The following is a 20,953-nucleotide window of genomic DNA, read 5'->3' as shown; positions in this document are numbered from 1 at the left end:
AATTTATCTGCTTCAATAAACATGCTATATTCTATATAATTTCACCTGTGAAACTAAGGAACAAATATGTTTACTATAAAGTCACATTTTGCTGGACCAATAAGTAAAAGATAGCATAATGCAAGACAAAATTACCTGTTTTGATAATCTGAAATATAACACGAAAAAGGCACTAGGTTAATAGCTTTTTTACAGAGGTTACCCAGAACATCAACTATATTTGTTCGTTCAGGGAAGGTGCGCTACTCATCTGTTTCCCCATATGTTCTCATTCATGCTTTCTCGTATTTTCTTTCTGAAAAGAAGAAAAAATATTCTGATCGGATCCTTCTCATACTTTTACTCCAGCTTTTGGGGTAGAAATGTTGTTCATACGAATCTGTTCACATGTTCGTATTAAAGTAAATCATCATGAATGCACAGTTGTATCTGACTTCTATACAGGCACTCTCTGTCTTGCAACCATTCATGACGTTGTGAATGGTGGTAGTTCTTATTCCTGTTTTCATTATTAAAAGAACTAAGCTGAAAATTTCTTGGGTATATGAAAAGCAGCATGATGGCATTTTCCTTCATTTCTGTGAGGGCATGAGAGGAAGAGAAGTTTTCACAGACTCCATTTCAGGACCTCTTTCTAAAACTGTTTTTTTTTTTAAAATAATCTTTAGTTTCCACTCATTTTTTAATAACAGACTGCCTGAAAGGGTGTTGCTTTCCATGAACTCTTTTTTTTTTTTTTTTAAGAATTTAATAGTGAGCAAGTTTGGTTTTTTGAATTTTTCTGTTTTTTCATGGTAAGTGAAAATCTCAGTCATTTATTTGAAGTATATATAAAGACTAAGTCCTGGCTGGTGGAATAACGGGCTGCCTCAGTGGAGCTGGGAGGTGGCAGCATGCCCCTTGCCACTGAGACAGGGCTGCTGTATGCACGGGGACATCTAGTGGGCAGCAACAAAGGGCTGCCCTTGTGTAAGACACCACCAAACTGTGTGCCATGAGGTAACCTGGAAATGTACACTTTTGGTTTTAATGTACCGAGGATCTGATTCTTTCGTAATGGACACAAGCCATTACCAGTGGACTGATTCTCAAGCTACTGAATTGCTTTCTAAATTATGACTCATGCTGAGGATGTATGTCAGCGGTTGGTATGGGAATTGTGTATTGGAGATGGTCCCAATATCCTCCTTCCTGATTTGGAGTATTGAAGAGATGCATATATGTAAAGTTCAGATGGTTGCTGTTTTAAACAAAAAAGTTGTATTTCAACCCCAGCTCCTAGGATTCTTTGTTTGGGAAGACAGGTCTAAGTTGGCTTTGCTGCTGGAATTGCCTCTAGTTTGAATTGGTGTATTTGTTACTACTTCTACCTTACAATCACATATTTTTGAGGTTGAATAATATTATGTTAAGCACTTTGAGTTGTACACAGCTCATGTTTTTAAACCTATCCAGGCATTTTTCTCCCTTTAAAAATGCTGTCTAAGGTCCATTTTCTGAGGGATTTAAGTCCTTAAGAATCCAGGGATGGGACTTGCTCCAGGTTAGGACAACTGTCTATATAAAGAGGTGATCTATGCATGTATGACAGGTGTTGGAGCTACTGCAGTCAACAGACAGCTAAGTCAATACCGTCAGAGTAGCTTAAAGATCAATTGAGCTCACCATCCAGACATCTGGTGATGGCTAGCTGAACAAACCATTTCAAAAGAAGAAAAGAGGAATTTATTATTGTCATCTAATCTGCATTGTCAATCTGTCTGCTTTCAGTGCACAATAAATGTAGTTTCCATAAGTTTAACCTTTTAGCCTTCTGTTGTGCCTGCCTGCAGATTTAAAGGAAGACCAAGCTTGCCATAGTGTTAATCACTATGTATTTCTAAGGCATTTTGGGTATGAAAAGTGCTGTAAATGTTCTTGTTCTGAGAGATGGGAACTTATTTCCTCCAAAATCCGAGTACTTCAGTGATCTTTTTACACAGTCGTGTAGTTCTTTTAAAAGTTTTTCTATCTTGAAAATTATAGAAGTACTTCCTGATAGTCAAAATGTTTCTAATGAAAGTCGGGGCTTGGACACATTCTGATGCTCTTCTCAAATATAGTATGGTTTAGGTTAGATTTTTTTAAGAATGACTGATTTGCTATGAAAGGAACAAAAAAGCAAGTATAGAATATGAAAAAATATATTCAGTATTCCATAAGACCAGAGAAAGTAAGTTAGATCTGTCTGTCAGATTACATTCTTTCTAAGTCTTTCTGTGTAGCACTATTGTTGCAAAATTTCAAAGCATTTCACACACACAAAACAAAATTCTGTGAAATATATTGAACATGGACTTGAATAAGTTGGCTGACGGCTTGGGCTCAAAGGGTTAGAGTAAATGGGATTACATCGGGCTGGCGACCAGTCACTAGCAGGGCTCCGCAGGGATCCACCTTAGGGCCAGTGCTCTTTAATGTCTTCATAAATGACTTGGATGCAGGACTTGAAGGTTTGCTCTCTAAGTTTCCCAATGACACAAAATTGGGAGGAGCTGTTGACACTCTTGAGGGCAGAGGGGCCCTGCAGAGAGATCTGGACAAATTAGAGAGCTGGGCAATCACCAACCATATGAAATTTAACAAGGGCACATGCCAGATTTTGCACCTGGCACAGGGCACCCCTGGATGCCCACCCCCAGCCCAATGGCGAGGGGCGAATGTTGGAGAGACAGCCTTGATCCTGTGGGAGCACTGCTCAGCAGCAGTCAAAACACTGGTGTGTTACCAGCATCCTTCCAGCTACCAATACAAAGCACAGGACTGTGACGACTGCTGTGGGGAAAATTAACTCCATCTCAGCCGGACCCAGTACACCTAGCAATCAGATAACTTAGTTTGCGGGATTCCCATCTTCATGTCCTCCTGCGGAAAGAAATTGAACACCTGTGTTTAGATTTCTTAGACACTAATACACCTCATGTATTTATATTTTCTGACTAGGATTGTCTTCTGTCTAATTTGGTCTAATCTGGTTAAGATATTAAAATATTAATTAAGTGAGTCAGTGGAAGAGTAACTCTTCGGACTGGTAGTTAGTGCAAGTACTAGATTAAGAGTCTATGGTTAATTGTGCCTGCTCCAGCAATTATTTACATTATGTATTCAAAGAGGAGCAAAATGAGGAATAAAGATAAAACAGGCTAAAGAACCATAGATCAGAATGCCAGAATCCTTCTGTGGCAGTAAGGATTTTCTCCTGATCTGTTTTTTGACAGAAGATATCTATGATAGGTATTTTTTCTTTATGTTGTTTCTCACCATTACATTTTTTTATTATTAAAATGGGAAGCCTGAATTAGTATTTCAAAACATTTACTAGGTCACTGACATTCCTTAACAGATGGTACAAAATAAAATACTAAATCTAGAGTTTGATACTCAGCAAAACAGTGCTGGTGTTTACGGCTTAACATTTGTCCCTATATGTGCGAGTTCATCCTCTTTACTATGTGTGTCGTAGTAAAATATTTGTTACAGAACAAATCTTATAGTGTTGAGTCCTGTTAAAGTATACTGATGATATCCGTGATGATGTTTATAATTGTTTTCTTTAAATTTAGCAAATGAAGTATTTGTGATAGTTCACCATTGAACTATAGCTTCAATTCCTTGTGCATCACCTGAATGATAGGAACTTACTGTATATTTCACGTGAATTTTTCTCTTGCAAGATACACAGAAGTTCATCCATTTAGAAAGAGCTGTCTCAATATAGCCCTGCATTTTGCTCACTGCCTTTATGCTAGAATCATTGAACCACTATTATCTTTGAACTTACTACATTATTTTGTCTTACTAAAATATCAACTAACCTAACAAACAGTTCCATTTGCCGCTCTTTTGATCACAATCTGAACTATTTCTCTTGATCAGAGGAATGACCTAGTTCAGGATGTGGTATTATTTTAGATGTAATTGATCAAAGAGAAACAGTTTTTATGATTTTGAACACTAGAGGGCATGAAAGTGTATTTCCAGGGGGAGAGAAATGCATTGCAAGTAAGTTAAAGAACTTCTGAACTCCCATAGCCTTCAAATCTCAAAACCGATGGGAAACTGGATTGGTTTAGAGCACCACAGAATCACTCAGGCAGGAAGACACCTCTGGAAATCCACTACTCCAAACCCCCTGCTCAAGCAGGGTCACCTGGACCGGGTGGTCCAAGACCGTGTCACTTGATAACTTTACGGTTTTATTCATGGTTTTGATGTGCACTGAACATGAAGTGGCCAAAAACTATTATGTTATAGTATTGTGTCATTTTTTGTTTCAATCAAGAAATCTTCAGGACATTAATTATAGTGAATTTTCTTCAGTCATCTGCAACAAATGGTCTAATATTAGTTTAGGATCTGTTCAGCCTTTAGGGTAACTTGCAATGCCAAGCATCGTGTCTAGTTCATCCTCTTCCATAAGTTAATTCTCGTTATTTATGTTAGGAACCTTATGATAGTACTTTCTATATAAAGTCTAAATAAAACTGTTCTCATCATCTCATATTGCAATTCTTGTGTTAGGATTGTGCAATAAAATAAGTCACTAAAGCTAAGGGAATTAATTATAAATATAATTTTTTTAATTTCCAAAGACTTAAGGAGAAAATTAATGGTGATGAATATACTGAAAAATTAATAAAAACATAATATAATACTTTTTCTTACCTGCAGTATAATTCCTTGTTTAAAGATGCAGTTTATATTATTACAGGTTTTGATTACATTAGAGTCATGTGTTAAGCAAGATTCCAGTCCTAGTTCAGGTACTGATTTCCTTTTTGGTTTAGGTTAAATCAGCTGAGTTCCCTACGTCAGCTTCCATTTTTGTTAAATGAGAAAATACTTTTTACTTCCAGATGGATGAGTTGCTTTTTAATAAGCTGGTTAAAAACACAAAACAAAATAGATATTTAAAGTGATATTTAATAAGTAGTTTCACAACTGAGGTTCTCTTTGAAAATGTTGGTTCAGTCAATTCATTCAGGAAAACCTTAGCACTTCCTGGGAAGCTTGCATTTTAAATGAATGTTTACGTATTTTAGACAAGATAGTTGATCTCCACTCTTTTCTTGCAGGCAACTCTTCTGGGTTTTTCCAGTGTTTTTGTCTGCCATGTTGGCTACCGTTCCACTCTACTCATTTTCACAGGGTATATTTTTCATGGAGGCTAAAACAAAACCACAGTTTGCTAATTTTCTAGCAAATAGGTCCTGGGCAGCCCTAATGCCTTTCCTCTAATGGTTCCTTTCTTTTGAATAAGACTTTGATACATAACACATATGTCCCCATTTAAGGACTTACCTATGAATATTGTTTATCATCTTTGAAAGACAGATTAACTTGCCTATCTGAGCATCGGGAGAATTGATACATGCTTTTTAACTGTCACACAGACAAGCAAGGTTGAGTTGCAAAGATTTTAAGACTCAGATTTCCCAAGTCTTGCTGGCAATGATAATTCTACCTTCATGTGCTCAGACATTAAAGTAGGATTTTTATTTCCATCTTTACAAAAGATGACTTAATACTATACATGATGCAAATGGAATTTCTTATATGTGTTAACAGTAAATTCAGTAAATTAAAATGTAGACTATAAACGTAGCTTGTTTCTTTTACATTTCATTACCGTCCAAAGCTGTCCCATTTTTGCCCTTGTCCTAAGGCAGGACTTCTCAAATTAGCTCTGATCTAAGTGGCTCTGATGCCACTTCTGTTGCAGTCAGCTAGAAGTAGAATGGGTTCCTGCCAAATAGTTCTTGAAATTCCACTAAAAACATAGGATTAGAAGCATTCAGGGCAAGGAATGACTCTAATTCATGGTTCTCTGAGAGGTCTTTGAGGAATCAGGGGATTGTTTGATGTCCTTAGGAACAACTGAAAGCTTTCCTAGCTAATTTTCAGAATATACATTCTGCTTATTTGTGAGATCCCCTTCCAGTGAGCCAGCTCCAAACATGAGTCAAAGGTGCCTGGTAATCGTTTACACAAGCTCTTCAATTTCATTTGTACTAAAATTAGGTTCCTCAGTAATTCTTGAGATGCCATTTGTCCTTGAAGTATATCAGCATCCTTTGAAAGAATAGATAAATAGAAGAGCTTTGATTTAAGCAATTATTTAAAAAATAGTTTTGTCTTTTTTTTTTTTTTTGTAAATACAGATAATACAATTTATTGGAAAATTATCAGGAATAAGAGCATTTCTACACCACGTTGTTTAATCTGGCTACCTTTTTAAAAACAGTACTTTCAGTTGTGGCTTTTACAGCATTTTGTAGTTTATAACTCTTTAAGCTGCAGATCAGTGTGCAGTGCTTGTGTAATGGCCATAGATCAATGTATAATTCTGTACCAAGGATAGTATCTGCCCTGCACAGGCTGCAGAAGTTGCCAATGAATTCAGAGAAAAACCTTGCTCACTAAAAGCTTTTTGTGAAAATGCCATAGCAAACTTGACTAGACACTTTTCAATAGCCTTAAGATTCCTGCCTGGTCTAACACCTTCCTTTCCTTCATGACTAAACCAACTTATTTCTGAGCTCAGGTCTCTTCTGGCTTTCATTCTGATATTCCCTTCTTGATGCTGTCACCTATGGTAGTGTCTGTATGCATGTTTAATGACTGAGCTATCTGTTTAGGCCAGTACATTTTTGACATCTCTCTTTTTACTCTCCGGTATTAGTACTTTAATCTCTAGGAAAGAATTTCACACTTTTTTTATCTTACATGCGTTTCGTTCTCCGTGTGATTTGCTTCCAGCACAGACACATTCATTTCACTTTCTGAGTGAGAGCTTGCTGCTTCATTGCATGGCTTTCGTAACAATGACCAGGGCACCAAACTTTCTCTCACTTTAAATCAGTCACCACTATTTAAGAATAATTTCCATGCAATAGATATATGAGAGGCCACAAATAGTTCATGCCTGATGAGACAAAACCCTTCATATGTGCATCGCAAATCAGGTTATGTTATAATCTGTAAAACTAGCACTAGCAAAAAATTACATTACTATAAAGTTACTGAAAGAGCAGAACTCAGGTATTTTGTGATATTTTCAGAGTTTTTATATTTCCTATTTACAGAATCAATGTGTGAGTGAGCACATGCTTGTGCGTGCATGTTTGTATGTCTTCCTTTTAGATAATTTTTAGCTCTGTACGATTTCCACAAAAATTAATGGTTTTATAAGAATCTGGGAGGTAATTAAACTGTTGGAAGCTCACAATTATAGTAGAATAGATATGTAAAACACCCTAGAGCTGCTTTTTTGACAGAAGGGCTGCAGGCTATACTGACTCTTTATTAATCACCAAAAAATTCTTGCAGGAGAGCATTCTTGTGAATGTTCCAACCTCAGGAATAGTATCAGTACTACAAACCACTTGAGAAACTGTTGTTCAAGTGAAAAAGTCTTACAGAAATATTCCCATTTAGCCACCTATAAGGCAGCCAGACTTTTTTACAGAAACAAGGCCTGCAGAATTAAGCATTAAAGCCACCAAGGGATGATAAGTAATAATAATCAGAAAGAATTTGCAGTGAAAAGAGGTAAGAGTCCTGCATAGAATCTTATTTAAGCTTAACAAAGTATAGTCAGCACATGCTGAAATGCATGAAGTAATTTGTGATTATTTTTTTTTTCCATTGAATACATTAGTAGGGCCAAGCTGGTATCATAAACAATGTATTCAGACTTTCTGAGCTGTTAAAATATATCAGAGTAATGGAAAAAATGAAAGACGAAGAAAATGTACTTGCCTTTTGAGGGCTGAAAGTTCAGATTTTCAGTTTACTACTCAAAGTCAGAATTAGGCAGGGTGTTTTCTGCTGGGGTGATTCTTTTTTCAGGTGGAAAAGGAATACTTCAAAGTTAGTCTGCTTCTTTCAGGAGAAAATACCTGTGTCATGGAAGTATAACATTCTGAACAGGAATAATGTAAAAATTGCAAGTTAGAAGAAACCTTACAAAAATAAACATCAAATTATCTAACAACTAACTGAAATGTGGAAAATAATTTTATTTAGTTCTAGGTCTTATGTATTCTTAGCCTTCCAGCACAAACTTTTATTGAGGTAGCTCTATTTGAAACTCTAGACACTATCATGCTACTGGGAAAAATTAAAATGCAAGTTTATCCTATATTCAAATGGTTTACTCCTAATTCTTGTTTTGTCAGTTGTCTTTCATTCCTGTCTCCATAATGGCAAGAGAGGGGAAAAAAAGCTGGAAAAATATTCTGTCTGTAATAGAATGTGCGTAAATATTATTAAACTGTTTAGAATTCAGATTGTGCAAGCCACCTCTTTGAAACAGTGAGTAAATATTTGATTTTTAGCTACATAATATTTAGTGGCATTCTGTTTGGAGATGTCCAACTAAACCATCAGGCAGTGTTTGAAAACAGAAGGAATAACTCTGGGAGAAGAAACTGTAAAATACTGTATACTCTAATGTAAACCATTCTGTCCATTGTAACGACCCCAGTTTGAACTCTGAAAGAGTTTCCCATTGTTGATTTTTTTAAACAACAAAGTTTATATATTGCTATTGTCGCAATAGTAACTGTAGCATCCTTTTTCTCAAAGTACAACACTGCATACAATAGACCCAACACGCAGGGCAGAGGCTTTGGGAAGGCTGCCTGGGGAAGGAGCATGACTGCAGTATGCAGGAGCCATGAAGGGAGCATGTAGGAAAGCCCCGTTCCTTTCCACAACTTACAAAGTAATAAACTCAATTGTTTTTTCTGTTTCCTACATCTACCACTACTTCATCTATCAAAACGGGGAGCACTGGTCCCATCCACTTTCCCATGTTGCTCAAGAGACACTGGTTGAATTGCAGTCCCTGTGCTCCCTGGTGCGATGCGTTGCACTGCCAGCGTAATGTCCTTCCCACTGCCCACTCAGGATGGCACATGTCAAATGCAGCTGATGAAGCTGACATGAGTTTGTCACAGGTTGCACCTGACCAGAGATCAAGACATGAGGGGGAGGCTACTTAAAGAAACCATGGTTGGAGTCGTAGTGTCCAGGTCCAGGCTATACTTCTGTCACATGCTCCATTGAACAGCACAATCTGTCATGCATCCCAGTGCTGCAGTGGGTTCACATCATATGGCCCAAAGCATGGAGCTGGGTTAGAGTAAAGTGGAGATCTCTGGGAAAACACCATTGCCACCACTGGTGAGCCTCCTGGCTGCGGTCCCCTTAAAGCTGTAATTGTTTGAGCTGTGGATACATTGGGAGGAATTTAGGGATAAAATTTGGCCCTTTGAGTTCTAAAACACATCAGGACACGGCTGGGAAAGTAAACCGAGTCTGTAAAGATATTTATGCTTATCACCAGAGCTGCTTACTACCAAGAGCTTTTACACTTACATGACTTCAGCTGACCAAAAAAGGAGTCTAATTTCATGTGGGTTTGTGTGTTCATTATTAATTTAATTTTCACATTTTTAATTATGAAAAATATTATTTTGCTATTTATTTATATGAACCTTTTCTAAAAAAAATAGCAATAGTTTACATATCTTGGAGGACAGTAAAAGACATGTTTCCTTAATAATTACTCTTTGTAGATCCTGTAAACCTGAAGCCATCAATAATGACATACTATAGTGGTGCCACTGACCAGCTAGGAGTGTGAAGCTGATATCCGAATATCTGTCAAAAATGTAGACCAAAAGCTGCAATCACAAAACTGCATAGAATATCAAAGATATTGCACCATAAATGTTTATTACAGTATGCATTTCTGTAAGAGGTCTGGATTATCACTGAGTGCAATGATTGGTTTTACCTCTTTTATATAAAACTAGATATTTGTTTGCTCATGCTATTGAGCTATTTTTTTCCATAAAACACTGCCTACAAATAACAACTTAATGTCAAATCATTTTATATTCTTTGAGTGCTTCTAGAAACATTGCTTTCCTTTTTACCTGAAAGAAAAGAAAAAAGGCAGGAAGAGCCTAGCAACTTCTCTGTAAAAGTCAAGGTGTATTACAGAGTTATTTACTCCTTCATTTCCTTGAATTTCCATAAACACTGTGATTTGTTTTGATATAATGATCTACTGCATGCCACTACATAGTGACAATAAGTGTTTTTGATATCGAGGTGTAAATTTAGTCTTCAGTAATCTTGTGAGAAGCTTATTTCTATGACCTTATTGTGGTTGGCTGCATTAGCAGGCTTAGTGCAACAGTGAAGGAAGGGCACTAAGGAGGAGGAAAAAGAGCTCATAATAAGCATATTTGGTTCAGTCTTCTTTACAAATAAAGAAAAAAACAAATGTTGCTGCTGTATTAATGTGTTGTACAAAATTCTTTTTAGAAACAGAATGTGAAAAGGAAACATACCTGGAAATATTAAGTTATTTACGATGTAATCATAAAAATGCAGCCTACCTTGGTTTTATTTGCCAGAAGAGAAATATTGATTTTGGCAATGCTCACATCTAGTATTATCTTTCAGGTATGTTTAAAGAGATCTATTAATCACTCAAATTTTAATGATTTCATAATTGTGAAGAAGGCTATACCTTATGATACCCAGAGAGCACCTTACTAACCATTGTTGGAGTGACCACAATTCTATTGCTGTGGAAATTAGATGCTATATTATTATAATTTAATGATATAGTATATTCTTTAAACTGTTCAAAAATAATGTGACTTTTGGCCTGGAAACAGTGATTTCACCTGTGAATCCCATATATTCAAAACTTTTTTCATGGTGTGAAGAGATTTATTGTCAGTTGGACCTGTAGTGCATTTGTCAGTGTAACAGAAGAAAAATGGGTCCTCCAAAGAGCAACACGTGCCCAGCTGTATTATATTTATAATTTTTCTAAAGATTGTAGTTTCACATAGTACCCTTTACCATGAAAATAGGTACATACATTTCATCCAATAATTGATTGATAGACATAATTTATCCCTGGGAATTTATTTTTCTAACTCTCTGACCTTTTCCAGTAGAGCCCTGAGTAATCCTAAATTTTAATTTTTAACCTTCCTTTGGCTGAGTTTTCATCCGTCACTCTTCTTATGAATAAAAATATCTGGTTAGATTTCTTTCAAAGATCACCTGAATTAGAGAATTCTCTGCTTACCAGTGCTGGCAGATCATAGCCACATTCAGACTTGGTAGGGGAAATAATGGTGGCCTCACTGGCATGACCTCAGTTGGTGTCAGAATTGAATTGTAGGCTGTTGTTTGCCTTCAACACTACTAGCACTAGGCTGAAACAATTGTATGCAAGAGTTGGGGCTTGAATTAAAAATAAAAAATAAAAAATATTTAAAAAAAACAACAGCAAAACAAACAACAAAAAGACACCGAACCGGAATGACCCCAGCTAGCAGGGAACTGAGTTCAGTTCTCAAAGTCACTGGTGGTAATTCAGTACGGGGAGTGATGTCTTTGAGAAAAGCTGCCAAGAGGCCTGAAAATTATCTACCAGTCTGAGATGTACTTTCTTAGAGTGGCTGATCTCTCGTAGGTGATTAAGCCCTTTCAGAAAAGCTACTTAATGTTATAAACTGATTCTCTTTAGAAACTGTGAGGAGGAAGACACGCTTGAAGAGAGTTAAGAATTAAACAAAGAGGCAATGGAGGCTTTTTTGGGCATGTTTTCAATAGCAGTTTTACTCCCTCATAACTAGCTCTTTACTGTGTCTTGGGGGGACACATTGGGGAACGTCATAACGGATTTTGGTTTGGGGTTCTTTTCAGGGATTTGGGTTTTTTTCTGCATACTCCTTAGCTGTCTGATGCCAGCCAAAACATATTGTTCAAATATAATGCATATTAAAAATATTTTCAACAGACTGTTAAGAGTTTGAAGACCTTTCTCTGGGCAGCAGTTGCTAATCAGAGCATTGGCTATTTCTGGTCTGTCTCAGATCTACGGTTCTGTGCTCTTTAGTGGTTACTATAACTAACTAAGGGTTTACCATAAGAGTTCTCACTTGAATAATGCGATAAGAGCCCTGAATATAGGAAACGTTCATGCAAAGGGCAAGTCTCATGTAGCAGGAAATCCCAGTTATCCCTTCTAGCCCGTGCTCTCAGCCAGCCACATCTCTGCCAAAGCATACCATAGGAAAAGGACGTCCCTTACACAGTTATAAGTGCTTCATGATTAGTGCAGGGCACCTCCAGGACAACTGCCCTGCTTCCCGTCAGGGATATATTTTTTAGACAATTTTAGAATTAATTTTGCCAATGGCCTTTCTGTGGGATCCTTTTGGAGCCTATGCCTCTCGTCCGTCTCCAAGAAATAAGATGAGATTTCGCTTTTTGAAGTCCTACAGGTATTTCTTCTAGTGGCTTACTCTGTAATTGACAGTGATAATAGTTGCAACTATGGCTCTTTTTTATTCTTCTATAGGATTATAGCATATAAAAATTTGGAAATGTCTTGTATTAATTGTGACTCTCTTAAGCTTGTAAAGGCTTTGCTGAACATGTATATCAGGAAAATAGTAATTGTTTCTGTGTGACTGGAAGATACTATGAATAAGTGACCATGGAAATTTATGAAACTGCACTTTTCAAGCAAATAATAATTTTGAATCTTTTTTGCACTCCAAGTTGGGGAAAAATAAGACTAACATTTATGTCAGTGTTCTTATAAAAATATTAATTCTAAATATTATCAGTACTTATTATAAGTAAACATATTTAGTCATAAGTATGACACACTGATACAGCATACCAAATCTGAATTAATATTTATAGTTGAGGGGCTTTTGCATAACCAGAAAACTATGTTTGTTAAATATTTTTGTGGTCAGCATTTTAAAGGTGAGTGTAATCAATCAGAAAACCACAGCTTTTATTTTTTCTTTAACTGTTATTTAAAAATAACAATAGCAAAGTATGCTTTGCACTATTCATCATACTGTTTTTTGCAATTGAACCAATACTTGTTTTCCAACTCCCTTGCTTTCATCTATAATAGATTGAATATAAATTTTCAAGTATAAAATTCTTAAGATCCTCCTGTTTGTATATAATTCATTGAAGAACTTACTACATATCATCTTAATGATAACTTTTTAATATTAATTGATACAATAGTCACATTTACTTGCACATGAGTACAATATAAAATGCCCAAGAAGCTAAATGCTTTATGTAGGATTATTGATAACAAACACTGTCTATATGAATACTGTAAAAAAACCTGGCTAGATATAGTCCAGCTTCTCTCTGTTTTCTTTTGCAAAAGCTAGGCTGTTCATACAGAGGGAGCTGGTTTTGTGACAAAAAACAATAATAACAGATGAAGGGATTTAAATACAGAATAAAAAGATGGTATCTGTAATAGTTTCTAAAAGTTCAAAACTAGATCATATAATTCAATTGAGATTCTCTTAAGGCAATCTTATAATGGATTTTTTTGCTTAAAGAAAGCTACTAATGTTTCTTTTGCAAACTTAAATCAATGTTTCAGAAGCAAAAAGAAAAATATTTCAAGTAGCATGTTAATATAGGATCTGATTAGTTTGAGGATTAACTTATGTGAATATAGCACATTGTCTAATTTTTTAATCTAACAAAGGGAAAATAGTCTTAAAAGTTGTTAATAAAAATAAAAAGCAAGGAACCCCTATCTAAAGTCCAGAGGTGTGAATGAATTTTTTCTTACTGTAGAGAAAGTGTTATATGTTTATTTTTCAGGAGCTTTGAAGAATTAGCATGAGGTTGAAGATAATTTTATAAAATCTGGGTCATAGTTGTATTATTGAATCTGAACCATTTTTATTGTTACTATTTAATTTAACTATAAGTTTTGACTGAGAAGAGGATTAAAAATCCTTAATATACATATTGCCATGTCACTGCCATGGCTCCATTCACACTGTAGGATATATTTAGAAATCTACTACAAAATTTTACAGTACCCAGTCCCTATGTAATTTAATAACCTTGTTTATGTCAACTGACAGTTCTGCTCACGTCACTCAACTATCTGATGTCAAGGGGCTTTGGTTTCTAAAACTGAATACCTGATAGTACTGACCAGGCTTTCCATGATGAACATTGTTTAGCAAACCATGCTGTTCTACTTCATAATCTTAATTTAAATTGTGAAGTTGGCCATTATTTTAAAATGTCTTTTGCTACGTTTCAGGCAAAAACATAGTGTTTCTTCTGTGGGATACTCAGAATTTATTGATTAAATGAATCATCATGTTTTGATTTTCGTATTTCATTTTTGGGAGATTCTGTGATACGTTGATGCCACCTTATAGCCAAATAGTGATTTGAGTTTCTTTGCTGATCAGCAAGCGCTGGGGTTCACGTCTTTCAGAAGGTGGTGGAAGAGCCAGGCTAATGCAAGTTTTCCTGAAGTATGAAAAAAATATGCCTTGAGACAATGCAATTTTTCTAGGAAGAGCTGGAATGCAATGCAGTCACTTAGAGCTCCTCCTCCTCTGCCCTTCCCATCAAATAAACTATAGCTTAAAGCCTCGGCCAATTGTACTGAACAAAAACAGGAAGGCAGACCAAAAAAACTGGTAGAGATTCACTTATGATTCACTATACACCAGAAGTGCAAGCATTCACAGCATTAGGTGTAGAGCCAAGGCCAGGAGTGGATACTTCACAGATAAGGAAACTCGGGAGACCACCAAATCATCTCACAATTTCTGTATATTTTTGCAGGCTGGAGAAGGAGGAGGGTTGTTGACTTTTGTAGGGAGGTGTGCCCATCCTGGTCTCTGGCAGATGAACCTTTTTCTAGTCCAATACAAACAAAATATTTGTAAATCTGTATTATGTTTGCAGTACTCACAGACAAGCTTACCTCTTTTCCTTTTTTCTTTTTTTTTTTTCCTTTTTTTTTTCCTTTCTTTTTAAAGCCTTGAGTCTCTCTAAAATGAAGCACACCTCATTTCCTGAAATGCAGACAGGAATCATGTTTCCTGCTGCAGTTAGCCTTACTCAAGAAAATACCATTAGATGTGACTAAAAACTGAGTGCTAATAGTAGCACAGTTAGGTTTTAGAGCCTCCCAAGACCTCTGAAGAATGGGTAGAGACAGAAGCCTTCTTCATGACCTCTAAATCCTATCATGCATGGATGACAAAGAACTAAAACACCTATCAACATTTCCTGCAGAGAAGTGAGATGTATGAATAAGAACATGTTATATGACACTCAGTCCTGCTAGATGCTAAACACTTATATCTCCCACTGACTTAATGACAGGCCCTCAGGACCCCTTAGAAGATTCTCCAGAGACAGCAGGATCTGCCCTGGTTGTCTGGCTGGTCATTAAGTCTTTTTTCATGATGAAGGATTTGTGAATAACTCAGAGTGAAAATCTGCTGAGTAAGGCCTGTTTGTGGAGACATTTTTGTACAGATTGTAAGCTCCAAAGTAAACTGGGTATTGTGGAGCAATGACACTGGCAATAGTATGCGTTAAATTGAATAATCAAAGAATTAATAAGTTCATTAAATTATTGCTGTGTCAGAACTGTATCTTTGTTTGGTTAGCTATGATACACTTCCTGAGATGGTAATCATTAAATTTATATCTTCACACGGAAAAGAAAGAAAGATTCTTTGTTGGTTTATGTGAGCTTCTTTTGTTCCTTCCTCTGCTTTCTTTCTGTTTTTCTTCTTTGGGTGCCATCTGGCATATTTCCCTGGACTAGAGGAATGGTCATGTGGCTGAAGCTACTGCCAACACCACTTCTGCAGCCAGCTGCTTGTAGCATTCGTACATAAGGAGGCAGATTCCCTCCTGCCAGATAATTGTACTCCAAGCCACTAAACTGTCGGGAGCTGGGCTGGAAAGTGGAATCTCTCTCTCAAACAGCAATTTTCAGGAATCTCTTCTCTAAGGGGATTTCTTAATGATGTTAAAGCTTTCTTAGTGAGCAGAGTGTAATATTCTTTTTGTTACTGTAAGCCTTGTAATGAAATGGGAATAGAAACCAGATTAAAGTTTATTATTTTATTTTTTAAGGATTAGAGTCCCTGCACACTGGAACTGGTTTGGTTCTTTTTGTCTAGTTCAACATTGTCTGGGAAGTAAAAAATTCGAATGCGTAAGTGTAGACCTTTCTAGTGAACACGATGAGCCACACAGCCGTGTCACCATTAAAATGATGTTTTGAGTCTCACTCAGACTTATTTTAGACAAATCTGCATACCAAAATATCATCATACCCAATTCAGACATTTGGTTATGTTAATATGAAATCTTGGGAAAAGTGGAAAAATAGCAAGGCATATTGCTAGTCAGGTTAAATAGCAGTAGGAAAGCAGGTGCAATTGAATCACACTTGACTCTTGGGGTTGCCGCATACTTACGTCCTTGACAAAACTGCCTAGAGAGTCCCTGATAATGACTAAATATAAAGAGTCCCTACACCATTTCCTAAAACCTCAGAAAGTCAAGTCCCAGTCCATTGGTGCCCAACAGCAGGAAAAAAGCAGAAAACAAGTAACATGCTCAAAAGTTTCAGCTTTTGCTTAAATTTCTCAGATGTAGTTGATCCTCACACAGATAGGTTGAGTGAGTCTTAACACAGTGGGACAGGTTGAGTCTGTCAATATTTCTTAATGCTGCTTTCGGCGAGCATTACCTGAGTGCTTATTCTGTGGGATTTTGTTGTTCTTCCTACTGCCTTGGAAGTGATTTAGTTAGTGTGAAATGAACTGAAAACCGAAGTGTATCTATAGGTATTTTATCAACAATTTTTTTCCAATTTATGCTTAAGGAAGTTCTAACAGCCTAGACTGATGCTGAGCCAGAACCTGTATGAATAACCATCAGGAAATGTTCTTTTATACACAGCGAAGTGAATTATGGTTACTAGTGTTGCTACAGTTTACAATAAATAAATGGCTGGGCTTTGCTGTTTGTGGCTGAAACAATCCCCATACAAAGCTGGCCTTCCAGATTAGGCTGGAAGCAAACATTAGAATCCCTTGGGATGCAGAAAAAGATTACACCATCCATAAACACCAGGAAATACTCAGTTTGATTTACAAATTTTAGATGTCCATGGATATTTATGTTAATGTCAGGACTATCTCACTTGCAAATCCCTGATGTATAACAAATTCTAGGAGCACTATAAATAGAACTATCATACCATCTGATACCAAATACAGAAGGAACAAGCTGACGCTAGTTCAGCATGTACCATGCCAAAATGTTGTAATTAATTTCTAGATACTACATTAAACAAGAAGAAAAGTGGTATGGGGGTAACCTAAAAATGTTTATTTTATGCCACTGTAGAATATGTTTATGTCCATTGTGGATCTGAATAGACAATTTGGGTTTTTTATTGCAAAGGAAATTTGAAAACTAGAGTTTCTTATTGGAACTACTAAATACAATTTATTTCTGAGCCCCAGAAACCACTAAGATCTACAGGTCATTTCATGTTTCAGTTGTCTCTATGAAAGCCATATGTGAGTGTTAATTGAAAACTTCTGCAATATGCTAAAAGGTAATTTAAGGCTCTAACGTGCCTTTCTTCATGAGGCAAAACAGAAAAAAAGAAGGGTCTGGCACACATACACCAGTCTGGTGTCCTTAGCTGTAGAGGCTATCTCATCACAGGGTGGTCCATGCCAGCTAATCCAGCTCCTGGTCTGTACCAGCAGCCAGCAGCAAACATTTGAGAAAGAACAGTAAGAAACTTGGTGGTTACAGTATAGTCTTCCTTGAGGGAGAATCTTCTCAACATCTTCAGTAGTTCTCTATGTATGAGTACTTCAGAACTCTCCTTACTGTGTGTATTGCTTACTCTAACAAGTCTGGGTATTTTATTTATTCACACCAAATTTTGATCATTTTTTAATAAAAAAGTTGCTGAATTTTTGGCTTCAGCTGTCTCTTTTGACACTCTCTTCCACAGGTGAACTCTCTGTGATGTCCAGGAGTTTCTTCATTCTGTTGTCTTTTGCCTTGGAACATTTTTAGTATTGCAACCTTATGTTGCTAAAGGATTAGTTGTTGTTTTATGTATTTGTATACCACTCTTGCTCATCAGCTTTCTAAGTAATCTATATTTTCACATGGAAAAAATTTTGTGTCCATATCATTCATGTTGCATATCTCTTAACCCCTCCTCCTGTTGCAATGTTCCTTCTAATGTGGAGTGACTAGAAGTAAACCCAGAGCTTCTGATGAAGACTCATGGTCTAGATAAATTATAATATTCCTATTCTTATGGAAATATAATTTTAATAATGTTTCTATTATAGCATTTCCATTATTACCCTCTATCTCATTTCTGATGTAGTTTAACAGATTTGCTGATTGACTAATTTTGAGTCATGGGCAATAAACTCCTGTTCTCTTAAATACCTGGTAGTGTCTGTACTGGCCAGACTAGATATTCTGTGTTTTTAACCCTGTTGGAATAGTTTCACTTCCATTACTATGTACTTTTTCTCTTGTTTCATGCATGCCCATCCTCTTTCCTCTGAGAGAAGTTTACAAGGACACAGTATTGAGTGAAGGCAACAGGGATCATTGCAGGAGGTAGAATTTCAATTTCACTGGAAATTTTGCATTTCTAAAAAAAACGGTCACTCATGATGAATAGCCAGTTTCACACAATTTTCTACGGGAAGAACATTTCTTTTTTTTAAGATAAAGAAATATAAAATGTGATTTAGATCTTTTTATAGCTTCTCTTTTTCAGGATTCCTGTCTTGTTGGGAGGTTACAAAGTCCTTCAGGCAAGCTGCCAGAATCCAGGCAGCCGCAGAAATCAGGGGTCTTGGCAGTAGGAGGAGACAGATGCTTCCCATCAACATACTCATACAGCTGGTCATTATATACATGTATATTATATATACAGTATGCACACACGCATGCATATGTGTGTGTATGTATGTCCTACATTAAAGTGAGCAAACTATCAGAAGTTTGCCAGGAAGAAGCTGAATACACAGTACTTACTTTATTGTTTGGCCACATGAACTTGCCTTTCCTTTATTTATTTTACGTTTGCAACATTTCCAGTCAATACTCAGCTCATTACTGGCTTAGCTTTCACAGGCTTTGGTACAAATTTCTGTTGAAGTTGTAAAAGCAAAATGACACAGCAGAACAAACAACAGCAAAGCCTAAGAACATCTATCGTCTCTCCCAAGCAGGATCAGATAAACTCCTGTTAACACTAGCTGAAGTTATTCAGCTAGTGAAGAAACCTAAAATGGAAGAAAGCAAAACTATTTAAATGGAATATAATTGCCTACAGATGGAGAATGGGAGGCCTCATATTTTCTTGGTTATAACAGATATAAGTGAAGCAAAAAGCCAAATATAAAAAAGAAAAATACAAAATAACTTCAGCTCAAGCTACATGTGTATTACTCTAATATACCCTATGAGTTACCCTGTGAATCCAACTTAATCTGCAGTTGCTGTGAAGCAAGCCATACCAGATATTTCAATGTCCTCATGACACTTCACCTGGAGGCACCTTTTCCTTTCCCGAGCTCTTTCCAGACATGACTACACACCTACAGCCCTTGTTACAAGCTGCTACAGAAGTACTAACACCAAACAAAGCACCTGGGCAGGTTGACACTCTTCAATGACTTTCTTTCCACTTGCTTTGTCAGGAATTATATTTGGCCTACATCAGATCTGCTGTGAAAAGCCTCTCACCCGCAGAGAGGACACAGGGAGTTCATGCTCCAAGGGAAAGTTTGCCACTTGCTTAAATGGTGAATTCTCTGCTTCTGTATATGACCATTTTAGGTGTACAGAGCACAAGGAGGATGGCTGGCTGGCTTAAGCTTTCACCCCTTCCAACGGGGAATGCATGCCTAGGGGACAGTACATCAGGGTTGGTTGTTTTGTTTTGTGTTTGTTTTTTTTTTTCAAATTAGAAACACTCTAGTCTCTTCTGTTCAATTTAAAGTTCTCTTGTCCTTCTTATAAACTGAAATGTGGCAATACCTGGAACTCATAATTGCCAATTAAAATACTGCAGATGAAGCAAGATCTGCTGCTCGGACAGCTCTGGTGTAAGGCAGAAGCATCATGTAACTATGCAAATGATGCAGTTTTTTTCCTTAACTCATATGACACTAATACGTGTGGATATTTTCTTATGTTTACTTTGTTTTCCTAAGTGTGTGAAACGTTTCAACTTCCAGGTAGCCATCCAATTACATAATTTCTCCTTGCTTTTTGCTCATCTTACTCATAAAATAAAAAGAAAATGGAAAAGAATACGGTCATGCAAACATTAAATGGGAAAAGCAGAGAAGTCAGCTGTTTTAAGCAACAAAGCTCATCTGGTTTATATCCTGCTTTGGAAGCCAAGCCAAATGTTTCAACATCATTTGCAAACCAGGGACTGAACAGTCAGAAAATTGATAATTTGAAAACTGGGGTATGTCTGTAAAACAGTAGAAGTAAAATCCACTGAGTTAGGCTTTTACTGGTGGCAGAGGAGAAAATTAATTTTTCTCTAAACATTGTCTAAGGAGAATACTCCCATGAATTTGCTGTGAGATACTAGAAGTGATGGGTTCCTGAACAGAATCGTCACTGAGAATCAGAAAAAGTTTACATTGTACTAGCATGTGTGGTTAATCATGTCAGCCTTCTGAAACAAAATATTGATTTTTTGCAGATATTTTTCTTTTTGAAATAGAAAGAAAAAAATATATTCATGTAATTTCTTAACATTAATCCCAGCATCCAGATGGTTCCTTTAATGAGGGAATCATGCAGTCTTAACAAGCATGTAAGTTGCAAACTGTATTTTTTTCATGTTTCCTCTTGGCCACAGTCTCTGTTTAAGCTGCCTCCCACATGACACAGTACAGCGTATGTTGGAACATGGCATATTTTGAGGCTTATCTGAATCTGGCATAAAAATACACGTAGTTCTGTT

General features: G+C 36.5%; 1 protein-coding gene across 4 annotated transcripts in view; it reads left to right on the top strand.

Annotated features, from left to right (window-relative positions):
- Positions 1 to 20,953, top strand: part of PDE4D (phosphodiesterase 4D) — a 533,586-nt gene that overhangs the window by 335,128 nt on the left and 177,505 nt on the right. The window contains exon 1 of one of the 4 annotated variants that reach the window (XM_087759656.1): positions 12,219 to 12,365. The exons of the other annotated variants lie outside the window; for them this stretch is intronic. Within the exon in view, the coding sequence (XP_087615782.1) occupies positions 12,277 to 12,365 (89 nt within the window). The 5' untranslated portion in view covers positions 12,219 to 12,276. Of the gene's footprint in view, positions 1 to 12,218; positions 12,366 to 20,953 lie in introns of those variants that run through there. 4 annotated transcript variants of the gene reach the window in all.

The sequence above is a fragment of the Nipponia nippon genome, unplaced genomic scaffold, assembly GCF_047370975.1.
Source record: "Nipponia nippon isolate SJK-2023a ecotype South Korea unplaced genomic scaffold, ASM4737097v1 scaffold_20, whole genome shotgun sequence".
In the NCBI taxonomy this organism is placed as follows: Eukaryota; Metazoa; Chordata; class Aves; order Pelecaniformes; family Threskiornithidae; genus Nipponia; species Nipponia nippon.
This window is presented reverse-complemented; position numbering and strand designations above follow the sequence as displayed.